General features: G+C 30.1%; 1 protein-coding gene across 21 annotated transcripts in view; it reads left to right on the top strand.

Moving 5' to 3' along the window:
- The window catches only part of LOC145279820 (otoferlin-like), a 1,618,966-nt gene that overhangs the window by 725,017 nt on the left and 871,779 nt on the right, over positions 1 to 22,170 (top strand). For 10 of the 21 annotated variants that reach the window (XM_080131198.1, XM_080131200.1, XM_080131203.1 and 7 more), the window contains one exon: positions 17,862 to 17,954. The exons of the other annotated variants lie outside the window; for them this stretch is intronic. In XM_080131198.1, coding sequence (XP_079987324.1) covers positions 17,862 to 17,954 — 93 coding nt within the window. The remainder of the gene's footprint in view (positions 1 to 17,861; positions 17,955 to 22,170) is intronic. 21 annotated transcript variants of the gene reach the window in all.

Genomic DNA, 22,170 nt, shown 5'->3' on the forward strand with positions numbered 1-22,170 from the left:
CCACGACTTATATAAGAATCAGGCATTTACTAAGATGGAATACATCATACCAATTGCAGATACATCCTTGAACATCAGTTGAGGGTGCTGTGAAAATCAATGGCATAATTTCGGGATTATATTCTGCATGTATAAAAGAGCCTCTTTTTGTGGGACTTGCTTTTGTAATAGCCCTCCATTACTAGTTTAATTTCTTTTGTGGCCGATTTATTCCTCTAGTGCTCTTTGGTTTGTGCTGATTATATTTATATATCTGTATTTGATTTGCTTTATTCTGTTATCTGAAACAAGGACGCACATTTGCAGAATGCCAATCATGCCCCCCCCCCATGTTGGCTATCGAAACGAAACAGCCCCCACCAATCATGATGTTCAGAGCTTTCTCTTGAGCCCTACAGCTTTAATATTTTTATGGTGCTATTGTTGTATTTGGCAACACCAGGCGCAGTCACATGTTCAGCTTTGAGGCTATTAGATGACTACATAATATCTAAAAAAAATTAAATAATTGATATTTAAAAAGGGAAGTAATTCTTTCCCCTATGTTATCTTCCTTAATATAAACATTTTGAAAAACAGAGTTATGCCTCTTGGATTTGGCTAGCAAACACTGGGAGCATTAATATGGACGTTTCGTTCAGTAATTACAATTAATTACATCCTCATTACAAAGTAATTCTTATCAAGTTGTATTCAAGAATTTGTTTTATCATAGGTATTGTGCTAAGGCAAAGGTATTATGTCATTAATGTCCATTTTACATACTGCCATGTGTTGGACAAATGTTTTGAAAATTGGCTTCCAAACTGTTTCTGGTCAAGTTTTTATTTATCCCTCTTTTCCTCAAGTTCTTTCATATTTTCTTTCTTTTTTTTCTTTTTTTTTTTTTTTTTAGCCTTTACCTTTATCCGTTTTACATCTACTAACTCAATTTTTCTCATCCATTTTTCCTGAGACATTCAGTGTTTAAATGAAACCTTAAAGCAAACTCAGTCTGAAACTCAACTAGTTTCAAGTTATATCTAGGAGTGAAATGTAACGGTTGAATACCACATAAAATAATTTGTAATATAAGGAAATTAAACATTCTTCTGTTGTTGTTGTTGTTGTCGTCGTCGGTGGTGGCGGCGGCGGGGAGAGGACGAAGGAACAAGAATCATTCATCATTCATTTTTTGAATGAATGAGATGAATATTGGTGACATTTGCTTCCCCAATACCTTTTTAGTTAGAATTATTTCTATTCTATTCCATAATCTGTTAAAGTATCCATTGCACCAATCACTCCTTTTAATACACTACAAATGTCAAAATTCATAATCTAGTCGATCAATGGTCATTTGTCTCAAAAAGCGAATGATTCTTTCCAGTTTCGCTTAAGTAGTTGTTATATATATTAGTGGTGGGACGATTCAAATATTTTTCCCAATTCCGATACAATTACCAATTCTATACTAAATTTCCGATCCCGATACAATTACCGATTTTGTTTTTTTTATAAATCTCTAAATATTTTACTATAAAAGTGTTATTTTGTCCTGATTACCGTAAAAAAAATTTTTTTAAACATTCCTATATTTTCTCAAACATAAAAAGTACACTTGTGAGGGGATGATCTAGAGATTTTAGTTTTACTGGAAGTTTAAATCAATAAATATTTATTATTTTATTATTACTACAAGCAGTGGAACATGTTCTTTAAACAAAAATCAAATAAAAAAATAATTTAAGGAATCGGTTTGGGCATCGGAAACAAGGCTCAAATTTTTCCGATTCAGATACCCCAAAAAGCTACGATTTTTCCAATTCTGGATTTCGATTCCAATTCCGATTAATCGTCCCAACACTAATATATATATATATATATATATATATATATATATATATATATATATATATATATATATATATATATATATATATATATATATATAATTATTTGCTGTATATTTATTTTCTATTTGTCGGTCATGTATTATTTAATCGAAATAATTTTGATAATTATTTTGTATGCTTTTCCCAACGCAACTCAAATTGGGAGATTTAATAATTCTTTTTGAATCTACAGAAAACAGATATTCGTTTCTTATTTCAGTTGAAGTAGTAAAACCATTCTACTTTCTTGATTAGAGAAATTTCGTTCTGGTTAATTTGGGTTTTGCATTCTCTCCTTTTTTTTTGTATGCCATAATGAGCTCTTTCAGAGCACTCATCTGTGCCAGGGGCTATTTTTTTTTTTTATTCCTATTTATTTCTTATAGTCATGTTCGCATTGAACTACCGGGTAAGAGACAAAGCAGGAGTTATCAAATTGCTACTAGAAAGTGGTATTTTTTTTTACAAAGATACATTTTGTGATGTTAGACATGGAATGGTTCTACAATTGTTGCAGAAGGGTTTTCTAACCTAAGTCTAAACCTAACCCTAACTAGCAGCTAGTTGGATTTTGTGTTTGTGGTAAAGAAAAACTAAAATGGGCAAGCAAATGAAGGATCATTTCATGTTAATTTTATATACAAAACTGTTCCCCATTCTAAATTCTAAAATAATAATATGAAGTAATCACCTAAAAAAAGTAGAATCCCAATTTCGCGAGGGTGGGGTGGGGAGGTTAACAAGGTGTATTAATCTACAAATGTAAAGAATGTATATCTCGTTCTGAATAAGGAAGTGAAGTTTCTTGGAATCATTGCGTATGATATGTATTTAGAGAAGTATTAGACGCCATCACGATGCAAGAAATATATCGACGTTGAGAAAGGAATAAAAACAAATGATTTTCTATTTATTTTTTTCAATATTGAATCTTACTTTATTTTTCAAAACTTCTACACAGTGATCTAATGTATATTTCGAGGAAAAACTTCTTTATCAAGTAATAGGGGTTTCAAATATTTTGGAATCCCTGTGGATTAGTAATGCTGTTTTATGGTTATTCTGCAGTAACGATCAATGTCCCCTGTTGTCCCTATTTTGTATGAGTTTTAAAAAAATTTTTAAGTGTAGCGCCGTACATACAGGCTATAGAGAAACCAAAATTAACTGGAACGAAATTGATAGCCAAGAAATTTCCAAAGTACCAAAAGAAGTAAAATCTCATTTATTGTCAACTGATAAAAAGTTTTCAAATGCCATCACTTAAGATTTGTTTTCAATATGGCAACTTTTCAATTTATTCTGCTTTTCTTTTTTTTTGTATTTACTTTTTATATTTGATTTGTTTTTATTATAAAAAAGAATATCAAAATTGTTGACTTTGAAAGAAAGAACCAAATAGATTTTAGACAACCTAGAATGAACAATGACTCAAAGGACACATTTTGTTTTCACATTGCCTTTTTTTTATTTCTGGTTGTATAATAAAAAGGAGGACTTATTCACAAAATGTTTTACTAATAGCTTAGAACAATACAATTTTTTACAAGCATGCTTTTAATAAAAACAAAAACAATCTGATTAACAAAACGTTTTGTTTTTTAAATTACAAAAAAAATTTAAAATACATAATTTATTTGACATTTTTTTTTTATTTAAGCAAGATGTATAAACAAACGAATATTAAAAGATAGACTCTTCTGCATTATTGGGACAAGATTTTGTAGCCAATAAATAGAGTTTTCAGATAAAAAAAAAAACAATGGTTTCAACTGATTTTTTTTGTCAATTCTAATAAGTTACAATGGTAGCTTCCAAACTATGCAGTCGAAATTACCTGACTATTACTGAATTATTAAAAAAAAAAAACATTTTAATCGTGTTAGCAGGTGAAAAATTGCCGCCATCTTTTTTTTTTAAATCGAAACGAAAATTTTCCTCCCTTTTGAACTCTCCTGTTCGTTTTCTTGAAATTCTCTTTTTATTTTCTTTAATAAATAATTTTTTACCTTATCGATTTTCGGAATTCTTGGATATAATAATTATAAAAATACGAGGAATACGTACATATCATTGTTTTCATGTGAAATTCAGTATTATCATTTCCGAAATCTCGTCCCAATAGTGTAGAAGCGCCTAAAATATTTTTTAAAAATAGTGGCCAGATATATAGTATCACACAACTTGAAAAGAGTATTTAGAAATATTAGATTGTATTATTATTTTCTAATATTGGATTTTCTACTATAAAAATTAGTATTAGTCACAGATGAAATGCGCATTTCAATAATAACATTTGGATGTTCTTACGTGTCATGTTGAAATAAGTTATCTCACCAAAAATTAGAAAAAAAAATGACCAAGTAGGCCACCTTGAACATTATATTTAAATAAACATCAGTCTAATTGTATTTTTTCGATTCGCCATTGATAAGAACGGAAGTACCAGAAGTTGTCGTAAAACAAGGGAGATAAGTCAGTCTTTCATTTAAGTAAGTAAAAATTTACGACATATGATAAAACTACAATTTAGGAAGCAATTTAATTCTACTTGTAATTAATCATCTGTCATTTGTTTTGAATTTTTGATTATTTTACTTATCCTTATGAGTTATGCTGAAATATCAAAATGTGTTTACTTGAAATGCGAGTTTTCAATTGTGACAAAGAGTAAAAAAGCATGGTAATTTTTTTCTGTTTTCAACCTTAACACTCACTTTTAAAATGACGACTTACGTAGGTTTTAGGGTATGTTGAAAACGAATATCACATTCACATTTGGCGCAGACAAGTAGTTTTCTGGATATTAAGAGATTTTTCCCAATGTATTATTAATAAATGTCACTGGCGTTCAGCGTTCTTAACATGAAGAGGAAATGTTTTGTAACATGCTTGCACATTAGCACTTTTCAGTTGTGAAAAAAAAGACATGGCTTCAAGTAAAACCATAATGGATTACATTGGATGATAATGTTGTTAATATTAAGAAAACTACTTGTCTGTGCCAAATTTAAATGCGAAATTCGTTTTCAATAAACATGAAAACCTTTCAGAGTCGTCATTTTAAAGGTGAGTGTTCATCTGGAAGGAAAGTAAAAAGGAAAAATACCAAATACATAAAAAAAAATTACTAAATACATAAAGAAAGTACTAAATATATGAGAAAATACTAAATACATAATTTTTTTTTCAAGGAAACCAGAACATTGGAAGTCAACAGTAAACAGAAAAAAAAAATCGTCGTTAAAACAAAATGTCTCTTTTTAGTTGTTTCTTTATTCTGTCAAGCATCAAATATATTTGATCCCAAAAGAAAAATCAGTTTTTACGGGATAATTTTTGTCTTCTTTATAAAAAATGCTTCCCGATTGTCCAGCTAATTTTAAGCCAATATTCATCAACTCATCTGTAATATTAAATACTACTCCAATAACCTCCATTTTACTAAACCTTATGAATACAATTTGAAATATATATATATATATATATATATGTATATATATATATATATATATATATAGTAGAAATGGTAATCAAGAAAAACTGAAGAAAGTGCTCAATACTGTTGTAGAGCAAATATGCGTTTTATTTTTTATTACCGTATCTTTCTGTTAAGTTACATTATTGTTTCAGCTACCCGGCCGTTTTTTTTTTTTTTGCCGTCTGTAGCTTCCTCAGATTTTTACAGAACTCCTTTCTGTAAAAATCTGAGGAAGCTACGGACGGCCAAAACAAAAAACGGCTGAGTAGCTGAAACAATAATGTAACTTAACAGTAAGATACGGTAATAAAAAATAAAACGCATATATATATATATATATATATATATATATATATTATGAAAATATAAGTATTTATATATCAATAGGTATGTTTTATAAATAAATACATGATAAATATTTATTATCTACAGACAAACCTGTATCATGTTGACTACCGATCATTGATGTGGCTTATAAAAATGTATCACTCATTTGAACCCTGGATTCGAGTAAATCTACCTAAATATTCTTAAGCATTCAACCACCATGACAGTCATGGGAAATGCAGGAGAAATAAATCCTGTATTTTATTTTCGAGTATATTAAGTTCCACGAAGTATATTAAGTTCCACGAAGTATATTAAGTTCCACGAAGTATATTAAAAATGATGAACAGATAAAAAAGTCTGATGATTTGTTTGGTATATTAAGTTCCACGAAGTATATTAAGTTCCACGAAGTGTTTGATCTGCAAAATAAGAGAACTTTTGCAAAATTTTGCTTGATGAGAAATTTTTCATATTTTTCTAGATTTGAGTAAAAACACAAGCACACAATATTATATAATGTGTGCGAAAAAGTTAATGTGCTAAAACATAGGCGATTAAAATGTGGCTATAAAGTGAACTTTACCATAAAACATTCTTTAAACGAAAAATGCAATCTTTGTATCAACAAGCGGAATTTTTCATAATCATTGGTTCAACTTTTTGATTCAACATGTTGTCTCAGACAGTGATTATCACTGGCAATTCAAGTGAAGCGTTTCCGCCTCCCATAAATGTAATCTGTTGAATCATTAATAAAATGCACAATCCTTTCTGCAATCCAACCATCATTGGTACAAATAAACTTTAGTCTCTAACGAGTTTTAGGCATGAATGTTGAACATCCTTTGTTCTATAGTGGTTCAGTGAGATGTGGGGACCGCTTTGGTGATTGTCTTGTCAGTAGAAATTTTGATTCATGAATGAACTTCATGTTCTCCAGACACTATGTTACTAAAAACATCTTAATATATTCTGATGAGAATCTTCGTGTGTTTGAAAAAAAAAGAAAAGATAAAAAAAAGAATTGATATTTTTTTACTCTGATCCAGCTTTGAAAGACTTTATTTTGAAACATGTGTAAAAGACTGAAATGAATATTTGTTTATGAAATTTTATTTGAATGTATTTTTAAATCAATAAGCAGTAATAATACGTACATGTTATATATATATATATATATATATATATATATATATATATATATATATATATATATACCATGTACGTATTATTATATATATACATTCTATACATATAGTATAGATATACATATAATATATATATTCTATACATATAATATAGATATATATTCTATCCATATAATATATATATATATTCTATACATATAATATAGATATATATTCTATATATATATATATATATATATATATATATATATATATATATATATATATATATTCTATACATAGTAAGCCAGGAACTAAACCCTCCCCTCTTATGCCATTATCGTCTGCTGCGGAATGAAATGAAATTTTTACTTTATTTAACCTTGACGTTAATTTAGACGATCTCTAGGGATCAAGCAATAGGAAGTCGTGATCTCCCAACAAGGCCAGCTGACCGACTTATTTATTCTCCAGACAGTGCTCAACATTTAAGAATTTAATTCTTCAAGGGGCAGAAATAATTATAAATAATTATTTGCTATTTTTTAACACACACACACCTATATATATATATATATATATATATATATATATATATATATATATATATATATATATATATATATATATATATGCATGGTTCAAAGTGAATTAAAGATTTCTGGGTAGTTTTAAATAATGCTTCTCATATGCTAAAAAATAATGATGAAAATAAATTCGCACAATGAATGTAAAAAAGGAACAACAACAACAACACCAGAACGGCGGGTTGTAAAATCGGTCTCGGCATTAGTAGGGTGAATCATAGAGGAGGGGAGATCGATGACAGTTCTAGTAATACTAGCATCGATTTTAAATCGGCTATTCTAACCATAAAAACATGCTTTAATAACTCAGAAAAGAAGAACGACACTTGACTATGGCTATTCATATGGTTTCCGATGAATAATATTGTACCGATCCTTGGGCGGATCATTTTAAAGAGGGTTCCAAAATCTACGGTGCACAATCCAACATGTTATATTTGTTTCAATGAAAAATGAACGATTGTTAGGTTTTCACGGATAAATTATTAGACCAAATGTGTGAAGTATTAATTAGTTGCAAAAAGTCCAAATAAATTCGCCTGGATTAATATAGAAGTGACTAATATGAAATCCTATCATGAAATTACAATTTCAAATATTTAAAATAATACGTAAAACTACCATTAGATATTGTATACACGTTATACAAATTAACACCCCACCCCCGCATTTTCTAGCAAATAAAAGAAGATATGATATAGATAATAAGAAGCAAAAAATGTAAAATATATGTGAATTCTCTGTGGTTTATTGTGCTTTTAATATTTTATAATTAGCTTTCATCTTTGTTAATATGCAAGATAGAGATTATATGCAAGCTATGAATTTGTATAAAGAGTTGCGTCTTTAATGTTAAAAGTCCTATTATTGTGTTTATATTCCACTCAATATTATTATCTTAGATAGAAAAGACTATGGTCTTTGTTTGGAAAACATTTTACTAAGTTAGAAAACAGATTCATTTGACTGTCAGTAATTTATTTGAAACTGATTTAATTTGATATGTTTACATTATTATAATTTAAAAAAAAACTAATGCAAAACATATAAAAAGATTTTAGAACAAATTCGCCAATTTCTTAAAGAAAAAAACATAACAAATACATTAAAAAAATATAAGACATATTAATAAAAACTAAGAACCTCCTTCTACAATTTATTGCACAAATGCTCCTTTCCTTTCAGTAAAACAGCCTATTGCCAACATTTGATGTAAGATTTGAAATTTTAGCGGCTGGTACTTTATTCGCAGCAACTGCAACTGCCTCCCAGAGTTTACACTTGCTGTTGAATTGCCTTCCATTAAAATAAATATCTCTCTCGAGGATGCTCTACAAGTTCTCAATGGGATTCAAGTCACAGCTATTTGCTGGCCATTTCATAAAAGAATCTTCAACAATTTCTCTTTTCTTTCAACCAGGATTTAGTAAACTTTGATGCATGACTTGGTGCGTTGTCTCGCATAAAGATTATATATCTAAGCTTGCCTAAAGATTGCTCGAGAAAATGACATTAAGTTTTGGAATTCATTTTAACCCCGTCTTTAACTGGACCCACGAGCTCATTGTGAATAATCCCAACACATATTATGATTCCATCGCTGCCTTGTTGGCGCTTAAACTATTGTATTGAATTATGTTGCTTGCAAACCCATCTTCGAACCCATCCATCGAGCCCATCGAAGGTGATCCTCGATTCGTCTGGAAATCAATTTTCATGTATATTTTTATCCTACTATTACTAAAATCTTTTTTCCTCGTGTTATTTCGTTATTTTATCGTTTATTTGATTTTTTACATCAGCAAACTTCCTTAATGTTTTTCACCTTGTTTCCCCTGACACCAAAGGAGCTGCAGCGGCCTCAAATATGAACGCAATTAACGCATTTGGGTTTCTTGTTAATTTTCTTTGGATATGTGATAGATAACTTTGTTAAGTTCTTGTGACTTTTTCCCCGTTCATTGAATTCGAACTTGACGTATTTTCTTAATTGATCGATGATCCATTTTCAAATCCTTAGAAACTTGAAGCGAAGATTTTCGTTTGCTAATTTCTTTGATTATATAGTCCTTTTAATTCATTGTTAGTTTTCTTTTATGAGCGATGATACCAAATTCTAGTTCTTGCAAATAATCTCTTGACACTGCGAATTGCTTTCAAATACTAAAATTGAAAATTGAGGCAATTGCTTTCATGCTTACTTGCTATAGATAGTAGTACAAATTATTTTATTGAATAACACATATCTATGAATTTTACATATAATATATGACAATATCTCTTTTGTATGTAATATATAAACGCAAGTTATGTGTTTATGCGAGTGAATGTATCTATATATGTGCGTCTGTGTATGTTCTATACCTGCATATTGACAAAGATGTTATAACAGGTAAGCTTTTCCATTCAGTTGATTTATAAGAAATAAAATGACACTTTTTTTCATAGTTGCAGAAAATTATCCATAAATTATAAAAATACACAAATAAAATGTGGGGTCAAAGGACATAAGAAAAAGAAGTAGTCACAATATAGCAAAACTGACGTGCTCAAATTTAAACCTGCTAAGGATGGCACTTGGACTGTTTGGCCGATTTCATTCAGAAGGCATGCTTTTAAACTCGCTGTGCTGTTGTTGTTTTTTTGTTTTTGTTTCTGATTTCCGCTTTTCTTTTTCTTTTACACAAATTTTACAAATTTATTTTCATTATTATTTTTCAGCTCTGATGAAGCTTTAAGTCGTTGAAACATAATTGCATTTGTGTAAGCCGATTTAAAATGTTTATAATACGTACATGTATAGATATATGTGTATATATATATATGTGCATATATATATGTGTGTTTATATATATGTGCATATATATATATGTAGGTATATATATGTGTATATATGTGCAAATGTGTATATGTATATATATATATATGCATATACGTGTATGTATGTATATGTGTATGTATGCATATATGTATAGGTATTATGTATATTTGTATATGTATGTGTATATATGTGTTTATATATGTACGTATATATATATGTATGTATGTATATGTGTATATTAATGTATGTATTTATATATATGTGTGTGGTTATGTATATATATATATATATATATATATATATATATATATATATATATATATATATATATATATATACAAACACAACAAGAAAAATATCGACAATACAAAAGTACACTGGTGAATATAAAATTACTTATCAATTCAGTTAGAAAGATGCATCAAAAGGAGTAGAGGGTTATATAATCGTTTTATGCCTAGGCATTTCGAAGTCTAATGCTTCTCATCAGAAGAGAAGAGATAGTGCTAGGCAATAGATAAGAAATGTTACGTCTAGTGATAAGTACATTAGGAGTAAAGTCCATTCCTTATTTTTTATCTAGCACCCTCTCTCTTTTTTTCCTGATAAAAAGCATTAGGCTTTGAAATACCTAGGCATATACAGTTTTTATAAACGATACTTCTTTCGATATACCTTCATTATTGAAATGATAATTAAATTTATATGCAGCAGTATATACCTTTGTTGTGTCGATAATTAGCCTTGTGCTTAAGCTCCACTATGAATATGGAGTTTTTTGTCATCCTTATCAGTTTTTATTCAGAGAATTCTCGATACTTTTTGATTCCTTTATATATATATATATATATATATATATATATATATATATATATATATATATATATATATACAGGGTTTTTAGAGAAGAGAAATGATTTAAATGCTAACTTAGGTATGTACGAGCATAATATTTTCGTTACAAGTAACATTATACAATAAAACGATCGTTACTTGATGCTTGCAGTTTCACGAAATTACTGGAGATCCCACATGTTGGACTAATGAATATCAACTTTACTCATTATTCAGACCATCAGATAAAGAATAGAGACACTTGATATAGTTAAGCCCAGTGGACAGGTTTGCAGTATTTCTGTAAAACTGCAGGCATCAATACTTGATTGAATTATTTCATTATGCTATTTGTAATGGATACACACACACACACACACACACACACAACACACACACACACACACACACACACACACACACACACACATATATATATGTATTTGTATATGTGTATATGCATATATATATACGTATATCTATGTATATATGTGTATATGTATATAAATATATGTATATATATATGTGTGTGTGTATATGCATATATATATATATATATATATATATATATATATATATATATATATATATATATATATGAGGGCGTTCTAAAAATAATACCTTTCATTTTCTTTATTCCAATCGAACAGATCAAAAGCAGTTACTAATTGCATTATTATGATTGTTGAATTTATGCATTCATAACCTGAAAGTTTCATCTCTTTGTTGCAGATATTGATTGTGTGTGACTCTCAGAAAACAACACCGTTCATGGACGTGTGTCAGAAACAGAAATGCATCATAAAATTTTTAACAAAAGTTCACTGAGAATCCTTGTCGACCCTTTTAATTGTATTTTGTAGCTCTTTAACATTTTGAGTTTAAAAAAAATAGGAAGTTTTACTTTTGGAACGGCCTCGTATGTCTGTGTGTATATGTCTAAGAAGCTTTTAGTAAAAAAAAAAATGTAAAAATTCAAAATAAAGAATGCAATTAAAATTCCCAGAAACAAAAACAAACAAATTTAACCTATCGCGGACTTACCACGTGCATAATCAGATTTTAAAATATCTACAATGACAATATATATATATATATATATATATATATATATATATATATATATATATATATATATATATATATATATTACAATTAAATTTATCAAAATGATCCAAGATGGTAAAACTAAAGTATATCATGAATATTAAAGAATTAATATTTATAAAGTAATCTCAACCAGCTCGATAAAACCAAATAGGAGATAGAACTTATAATAAGAGTAAATAGTTAATAAAACATGTTAAAAAAACACTTTGGAAAAGAGTTAAAAACACATTTAATCTGAAAAGGAAACACTTAATAAGTGGATAGTCCTTAATCCGCACAGTTTCAAAGAAATACTTTCATTCTCATCAGAGGGTAGGAATTAGCAAAATGTGGGATCGGATTTTGCTTGCAAAAGTATTTGATAAAACTGCAATCCCTCTGCTTCACTTTTTGTTATCAAGTAAGATCTTTGACTTACTTGTTGTTTCATCAAATACTTCTGCACGCAAAATCCGATCCTGCATTTTGCTAATTCCTACCCTCTGATGAGAATGAAAGTATTTCTTCGAAACTTAGCGGATTAAGGACTAGCCACTTTCCCACTTTCCTTTTCGGATTAAATGTGTTTTTAACTCTTTTCCAAAGTGTTTTTAACATGTTTTATTAACTATATATATATATATATAAGGCTACTTTCAATGCGGTAGATGTCGTGTTAGTGCAAGAGGAAATGATCATAAATAAATGCACCGATTCAAAGTGATATTTTTAATTCAAATAAATTTAGTCATTTTCATTTTTCTGTATACATTTCATTGTTATATAAAGTCCGAAAGGGTGTAAAATATATTTTAATATTTCCGGAGACACACTCCTCTGTTTCAAAAACAAAAATTTTATTCATCGTTCGTTGCTGGAAACCAAGCGAATGCTTTTCACTTTTACTCTTTCCACTTGTTTTTGTTTATTTACTCTTTCAGCAGTTCAGTCATTACCGCATTGCAAACAACCTTCATATATAAAATACCTACATATTTATTTAATAGCAATGCTTCCAGCAAACTTTTGCCAATATACACGGAATATAAAGAAGAAAGGAAACATATTATTAAAAAAAAATAAATAAATAAACATACTGACTTGGTTATTTTTTTTTTTTTCGTACGTTCTGATGACAAATATATTTTTGGAAATTTCAGATCTAAAGGATTAATTGAATCTAAATTACAAGAAAAAATAAACAATTCACTTTTTTAATCATATTTTTTTGTTTGTTTCTTATAAATGTTCTTTACATATTCCCCAACTTTATTAATTTTCTGTTTGCAATGTTGAGCATCGATTGTCATTTTAGGACTTTCTATGTTATTCCTGTATACGGTCATTTAGAAAATCCTTGAAAATATAATTATAACAAGTTTTGCATATATATATATATATATATATATATATATATATATATATATATATATGTATATATGTATATATGTATATATATATGATATATATATATATATATACTGTATTAACAAAACCAAGGCTTCAAAAAAGGAATTGATAGCAACAAAAAGTGTATTTCATTGTTTACAATTCTTTCAATACCGGTTGGACAATTTCAAGCATTATGGCGTTTGAAAATCTTCACATAACCAGCCTTTTTTCAGACTTCTTGAATAAAAAACCCTTAACAATAGAACATTATTTAAAGAAATATATAATAATATAATATATATATTTCATATATATATATATATATAGAGAGAGAGAGAGAGAGAGCCAGAGAGAGAGAGAGAGAGAGAGAGAGAGAGAGAGAGAGATAAAAAGAAAAAACCAAAATGTTAATGTGTTCATCAACGTTTCGTTTTAGTTTAAGATTTCCTCAGGATGATTGATTTGAAGAAATGAAATACAAGTATAATATTTTAAAATATATTTCACAACAAATATATTTTTTTAAAATTTGTCCTTGTATTTTATTTTTTTGAATCAATCATTCTGAGATAGTCTTGAAATGTTTGTTTTTTTTTACTAATGTTCACCCTTTATAAAGACGTAAATGGATGGTAACATTTAATGCTAGTAAAACTAAGCTGCTCTCCTTTAACAATTACAAGAAGCCTCTCCAACTCCCTATATCCATGAAAAATAGCACCCTACCTGAGAATTCTACCTTCAAACTCCTCGACCTAACATTTTCGGGCAATATGAACTGGAACAAATACATAGAGGACATTGCAAAGGCTGCTGCAAAGAATGTGGGTTCCCTCTATCAAGCTAGAAGACTACTCACGCCTGAGAGTATCCTGTACCTTTACAAGGCCATCATTCGCCCATGCATGGAGTATTGTTGTCACAGCTGGGCTGGTACATCTACCACTAGTCTCTCCCTCTTAGATAAAGTCCAAAAAAGAGTTGTCAATCTAATCGGTCCCACTTTATCAACTAAGCTCCAGCCCCTGTCTCATCGCCGCAACATTGCATCACTGTGCCTGTTTTACAAATATTTTAATGGAATGTGTTCTGATGAACTTCTTTCACTTGTATCCCCTCGATGTACATATCCCCAACAAACCCGCTTAGCAATAAGATCTCACCTCTTCACTGTTGTTGTACCTAAATGCCAGGAAGCTTTCTATTCTAATAGTTTCTTCCCTCGAACAGCTAGACTTTGGAATTCCCTTCCTCCTGCCTGCTTCCCCGGCTGTACTGATGATATGCAGAAGTTTAAATGTAACATAAACAAATATCTTGTTAATCTTTCCTAGACGTGGCCCCAAATTGTAACCCCTTACGACAAAAGACGAAACGTTGATGAACACATAAATAATTTGGGTGTGTTCCCGTTTTCATTTCTTCCATTACGTTGTAATATGATTTCCGTAATTATCGTATATATATATATATATATATATATATATATATATATATATATATATATATATATATGTTTAAAGAAAAAATAGAAAAAACCGAATGAAATTATTAAAAAATCAACGTTTCGTCCTTGTCTCAGAGGACATCTTCAGGATAATTGAAATAAAAATGTGATAAAAGAAAAAGTCATAGATCGTGCGAAAAAGGACAGTTTTTTAAAATCCAACCCATGTCGGGAAAGGACGAATATGTGTGCGTCCTTTCCCGACATGGGTTGGATTTTAAAAAACTGTCCTTTTTCGCACGATCTATGACTTTTTCTTTTATCACATTTTTATTTCAATTATCCTGAAGATGTCCTCTGAGACAAGGACGAAACGTTGATTTTTTAATAATTTCATTCGGTTTTTTCTATTTTTTCTTTAAACATAACGTCAACCACCGCTGGTACATTTTTTCATTCCTTATACATATATATATATATATATATATATATATATATATATATATATATATATATATATATATATATATATATATATATATAAGAATGGGAACCAACTAAGCACACAAAAAAATGCAAATAAAATATTGTGGTTAATTGCGTCTCCTTCCTCTCTTTCATACATTATGCAATACTTCTATATAAATATTTACTATTATTAATTATAGATACTAATAGTTCATACTTACGCAATCTTCAGAGTAGGAAATAATAATTACTGCTGGTCGAAAGGATTCAACTCCATTTGCAAAGTTACTTTTAACTCTACACTCTGATATTAAACTCTTAGGCCATCATGTATTATCATGAGATAGAAGATTATTTAAATTCTATATGAATGTCAAATATACGGGCATATGAAGTAATGTTCAACTCTAGACTCTCTCTCTCTCTCTCTCTCTCTCTCTCTCTCTCTCTCTCTCTTAGATAGAATTAAAACAAACAAACAAAACCATAATGGATGTCAGCCCCTGTCCCATCACCACAATTTTGCATCCCTTAGCTTGTTTTACAAGTACTTCAATCGAATGAGATCCAATGAATTTGCTGCATTTGTGCACCCGTCAACGTAAATACTGTCCCACATCAAACTGAACAATCACCAAAATCCCACCCCTTTACTGTTAAGATTCTCAGATGTCAACAGGCTTTCGATTCTAATAAATTTTCATGAATTGTTTGCCTTTGGAATTATTTCCCTGCTCCCTGTTTCTTCAACTATGAAGTGATTATAAATAAAAAAAAAAAAGGCGATGGATTGATACTGTGCTAATAGAATTATTTCCCCTTAGAATTTATCTTAGCTTAGAACTATATCATTCGACTCTGACGTTATTCTTAAAGTCTTTTTCTGCCTGTTGCATTGAGTAATAGCACGCTAATAGAGTTACTTCCCCTTTAATCTAAATTTATGTTCTTAGAAGAAGGATTTTTATTCAATGCAGTGATTAAAAAAGAAAGCACTCTTATCTCTTGATTTAACATCAACTGGAGAATCCTCCTCCCATTACTAAATTGCTAATCCAACTCCCATCCAGCTGAGGGAGATCATAATTGCTGTTTAGGAGATAGTAGGCTTAAATGAGATCACTGCACAAACGTCAGAACTCAAGAGGTTATGTTATTTTTTTCAGCGGCCTTCATAGGGCAAATCCCAGAGTCCCTGCACCATTCGAGTAGCTAGTTATTGAACACTTGTCAGATGTTGGATATCATTTAAGCCCAGGTTGTTTTCCATGTGTTCTTACAATGTCACAACGAGACTAGATGTTCATTTTTTTTCAACAAGATTCATTGAAAAGAACAGAAATAGAAAACAAGCCACCTTTTGCATGCGTGCGAAAGAGATAGATCGAGAGATAGTCTATCTCACTACATGAGTGCACACATTTGTGTGTGTGTGTGAGAGAGAGAAAGAGAGAAAGAAAGAAAGAAAGAGATGGCCTGACTCACTATTTCAGCCATCTTTCGATTGCTATACCCATTTTGGGAACAGCATATGAACATGTCTTATTGAAATTTCACCAGCTAAGAGAGAGAAAAAAGACTTCTTTCAAAAATCACATAGTTTGCATAACTTCTGCCCAGTTGCCGTTTCTGGTCCTTGACCTTTTCCACTTAAAACAAAACTACTGTGTAACATTGTACAAATGTAAAAGAGATGAAGGGTCGTATACTAAGAAAAATTGGAAAAATCAACGTTTTATAGGTTAGGTAACTTGGAAAGGAAATTAAAAGCTCATAGGCCAAAAGAGACTGCGGATATTAAAGGTTTATAGGCCATTTAAATTAAGAATGTTAAGGATACATATACCTAAAAGACTTAGGATATCAGAGGTGCATCGACCAAGAAGACTAAAAATAGAGACCAAAATGACTTGTGATATCAGATGGAAAATCTACGGATATCGGCGAGGGATAAGTCAAAATATTTAGGGATATCATAGGCCTATAGGCCAATAAATCTAAATGAATACGAGGTAAGAAGGTAAAAAATCTCAAAGACCACAATGACAAAATGGCTAAAGGCATTAGAAGTCGTTCATGTTTTAAAAAAAGAAATTCAGACTAAAAACGATTTCTAATTTTATTTATTTTTTCCTGAATTCAACAATTTTCCTTCATTTACAAAGATCAGTTTGCTTTATCCAAGCACCGCCCAGTCAGCCATCTTTATCCAAAATTTAACACCACAATTCTAATTGTCTTTGTTGGCATTTTTATTTATTTCAAGCTGATATTTTGTTTTTGTTTTCTTAGTCTTAATTTTTTATTCTCTTGTTTTATTTTTGTTTGTTTTTAATTTGTAAAGAAATTTATTTTATTTAAAAACAACAAAAAAATATCAATAATGATATCCCTGCTGCCAACTTTGACAGGGCTTGTTCCCCAGAAAATTTGCCCATCATGCCCCTGAAGGTGAGCAATGCCCAGCAGAGGAAGAAGGAAAAAGTCAAATGTCTTTGATCACGGTAATCTCCCCTTAAGGATTTGTGGCTGCTTTTGATTTTTTTTTCTTCACTACTTTTCTTTCTTTCTCTTTCTTTTATCTTTCTCTGTTTCTCTTTCTAGTACTTACTTTTTCTTATCTTTTTTATCTTCCCTCACCCCTTCCTCTGGTGATGGTTTCATTCATGAATTTCTTTGTCTTTTGATCTACTAAAATCTTCTCACTTTTCCCTAATCATGTCGTTCTCTCTGTTCGTATCTCATCTGGCTAATCTGAGTGTTTTGCTTAGTATCCGTGAACTGAGCTTGACCGTTTCTCCACCTCTAAATGCTAGGGGGGGGCGGGTGTAATGCCTGGATGGTGACTCTTTCTGAAGTTAATGCCAACTGAATTCTAGTGCTATAAAAAAAAATATAAACAAATGCATACCTGAAATAGGATGATTGAGTTTGTTTTACTATTCACATAGATTCGAAAAAGTTGTCAAAAATAAATATATATTTGAAAAATACAAATAGCGGCGGACTCTGTGTTGAACACGTTAAGTTTGGGAAAATCAGTTAAAACTAAAAACTATACAAAATACTGTTAGGAACTCACTCAATATGTTACTGTGACATAGGCTAGCATATATTCGGTGTGTTTTTAACAGTATTTTGTATAGTTTTTTTAGTTTTAACTCATTCCTCCAAACTTTACGTGTTCAACACAGTCCGCAGCTTGTATTTTTCAAATATATCGGTAAACACTATGTTTTTTTCGAGCCGAATAAACATGTTACATTTAATAAAAACATTGAAATATTGTCCAGTTAGGTAGAAAAGTAACTTATCTTGCCTTTGATACCATTTATTTGTTATATATTTTTTTTTTTAACAACTTTTTCGAATATATGTGCATAGTAAAACAAACCCGGATAATTAAATCAAATAAAAAAATAATGTTATAAGAGGGATTACACTGGTAGTAATATGGTCTCCGAAAAAAAAAAGCAGTTTTGTTTGGAATCAGTCTATACTTTACACACACACACACACACACACACACACACACACACACACACACACACACACACACACACACACACACACACACATGGAAAAGGGGCATAGTTTTACGTCAAAGAGATACAAGTAGACAGATACATAAAAGACAAGACAATTAAGCTAGACGTTGTTATATGAAACAGACCTAAAAGGACCGCGCTTATTATTGATGTAACTATTCTAAACGTTGGTGGTCTTCATACAGCCGAACGAGAAAAGATGACAAAATATCAGGATGCCAAGAACGAGTTAAAGACGACATGGTTTCTGAAAGGAATAAACATTATACCGGTTGTTCTAAGAGCTGCTGGTTTAATAGAAACAAAAAAACTTCAGAAATACTTGGAAACAATCCCTGGAAAATTAAGCTGTAACGAAATACAGATAAAAGGAACACTGTCTATTCTTAAAATGCACGTTCAAATCGTAATGAAATTAAGTATCAGCTTTAGGAGGAAGACCCCCACCCCACCCGTGATCTCTTCAAACTAATTGAAGTAAAAAATAAAGAAGAAGAAAAGCAAGTCATCAATCCAAACATTGTTCAAACAAACCGGAAATGATTGCTCTCATAATTGATGATGCCGTCGTCCCAAATGACTCTGGTCTCAATAAAGCCGAACGCGAAAAGATCACCAAATATGAAAACCTCAAGAATGACTTTAAAATAATACGTTCTCTCGACGAAATAAACACTATACTGGTTGTCGTAAATGCAACTAGCCTAATGCAAAAACAAACAAACAAACAAAAAAAAACAACTTCACAATGTACTTAGACGTTGTGTCTATCTTTTAAAAAGCGTGCAGTTATAAATTTACATCATAACAAAATCACATGTTAGCTCCACGAGGATATCCCTTGATCTCTTTTAGCTTAATTATTTTTAAGAGTTAATAACTTTTTTTAAAGAAACATTGAATAATTTCTTTCTAACTCTGACTAAAATCCTAACCCTAAAACCTAACTTACATCTACAATAAACCGTGAAATATGAATGGCTGTAATGATTACAACAATATAAAATGGCAGTACTTGTAAAGAACAGATATCCTTAGGATTGCAGTACTTTGACAGAGACGCGGGAATTAGTCCCAGAAATGGCCAAATCAGTTTACAATTTGATACAACTCCTAAAAAATAAATAAATAAATATGAAAAAAAAAAATGACAGACGACACTAAGTATGCTAAGGATGAAGTTACGGTTAACTTACTTTTTTTTAATTTAGCCCTTTAAAAAAAGGGATCAGGACGAGAATAAGGACCCCAATCGACAGAGAAAAACAAAAGAACAGATTTTGATCGACAACGGTTTGACCTTGACTTTCACGCACGAATATGGCCTCTGTAAGCAAATATAAGATGAGACGTGTTCCAACTCTTGCGACCAAGATTTATTTTTTTAAATAGAATGCCATTCTTTTATATATTTACAAAACTTTTTAATATAACTATTTAAACCAAAGAGTGCATTCTTTTTTTTATATATATTTACATATTTTTGCATTGAAAAAAAAAAAAAAAAAAAAAGAAAGTCGACCCCCACCCCTCAAATATGACTTTCAAATTGTAAACAGCTTCAGCCATTTTTCTGGGATTGACACAGGATTCTTCATCAAAGTAATGAAATCCTCTGCGTGTTCATTTCATTCATTGCAAGTACCAAAAAAGCTATTTTGCGTTCATAGTTAATTCAAAAAGCCATAGATACGTATACATGACCATCGGAATCAGTGATTGTATCAGAATCGGGAATTAAATACGGAATCAGTAATTGTATCGGAATCGGGGAAAATATTAGAAACGTCCCATCACTAATATATTATCATACACTTCATGACTGATCATAGACCATCTGATAGCATCAATATTGCAGAGTTGTGATAACTCACTGACATCCTGTCAATAGCCCGTATCATTAACATATCAAATGTAAAGTGTTGAGATTGTTTGGTCACGTCCCATTGTGGATCTCTGCAAACTATGCTTTGAAGGCATAATACAAGTAAGCTGGTCAAAAGGTATACAAAAGCAAAGATTGTACATGGAACTGTCGTAGTTATGGTGAAATTACTGGGGGAAAATGAGTCACCACAAGTTGCATTCAAAATCAAACATTTTTCTCTTCATTGGTTAAATTCATTATTTTATCAACCTTATTTGATCTTCATTTAAATCTACCTATCTCCGAAAAAATATGGTACTTGTACAGTTTAATCAAGACATTAAAAAATGAAAATATAAAAAAAAAAAAATTTAAATCGTGCGTATTCGTTATGGAATGAAGTTCTCGGAAAAATGTTTCACTTAATTTCATCAAGTAGTTTTTGGGGTTTTTTGTTTTTGTACAGCGATAAAATAATTTGTTATGATACCGAGCAAAAAGTTCGATTTTTAGAAAGAAAAGCTAATATTAAAGATGGGGAGGGAGTATCTGCGTTTTAAACTGAGTTATCTCCCCGGGGCATGTTCAAAAACTTCCAAGATGGCTACCTTCAACGTGCTGTTATAAAACGTGTTTTTCCGCTGTAAAAAAAAAAAAAAAAACGCTACACTACTCGATCAAATTAAGTAAATTTTTTTTCAGAGATCTTCAGTCCAAAACGGATGCGTACAATATAATCTTTTTCAATATTTTCATTTTTTTTTAATGTCTTGTTTAAACTGTACAAGTGCCAAAAAAAAAATAAAATAAACCCAGAAACCAAGATCATCATGTTAATGATATTATTAGAATTCTCGCATGAAAAAATAATTTAAAAAAAACGGAATGATTTGTGTGTGTGTGTGTGTGTGTGTGTGTGTGTGTGTGTGTGTGTGTGTGTGTGTGTGGTAATAGCTTTACCCTCTGACCTCTAGGCTGCTTTGTTTTGTTTTTTTGTGTTTTTTTTTCTTAATATCTGTTTGATTTTTTGTTGTTTTGATCAAATGTACTTGAGGCACCTCAGAATGGGCACCGAGCAAAAGGACACCTTTTGTTTTAACACCGCTTTTTGTTTGTACTTCCGGTTTAATTATATAAAAAAAAAGTTTTGATTTTATTTACAAAAAGTTTTATTAAACGCCTAAAATTATAGTTTTAAATCAAAATGTAACAACAAAGGAAACAAATATTTTGAAAACATCATTTAAATAAAAGGATATTGTAATGAAATAATGCAATGAAGTTAAAGTTAATATTTGAGAGATA

The sequence above is a fragment of the Euprymna scolopes genome, chromosome 7 (genome assembly GCF_053919585.1).
Source record: "Euprymna scolopes isolate OS-2025 chromosome 7, ASM5391958v1, whole genome shotgun sequence".
In the NCBI taxonomy this organism is placed as follows: domain Eukaryota; kingdom Metazoa; phylum Mollusca; class Cephalopoda; order Sepiida; family Sepiolidae; genus Euprymna; species Euprymna scolopes.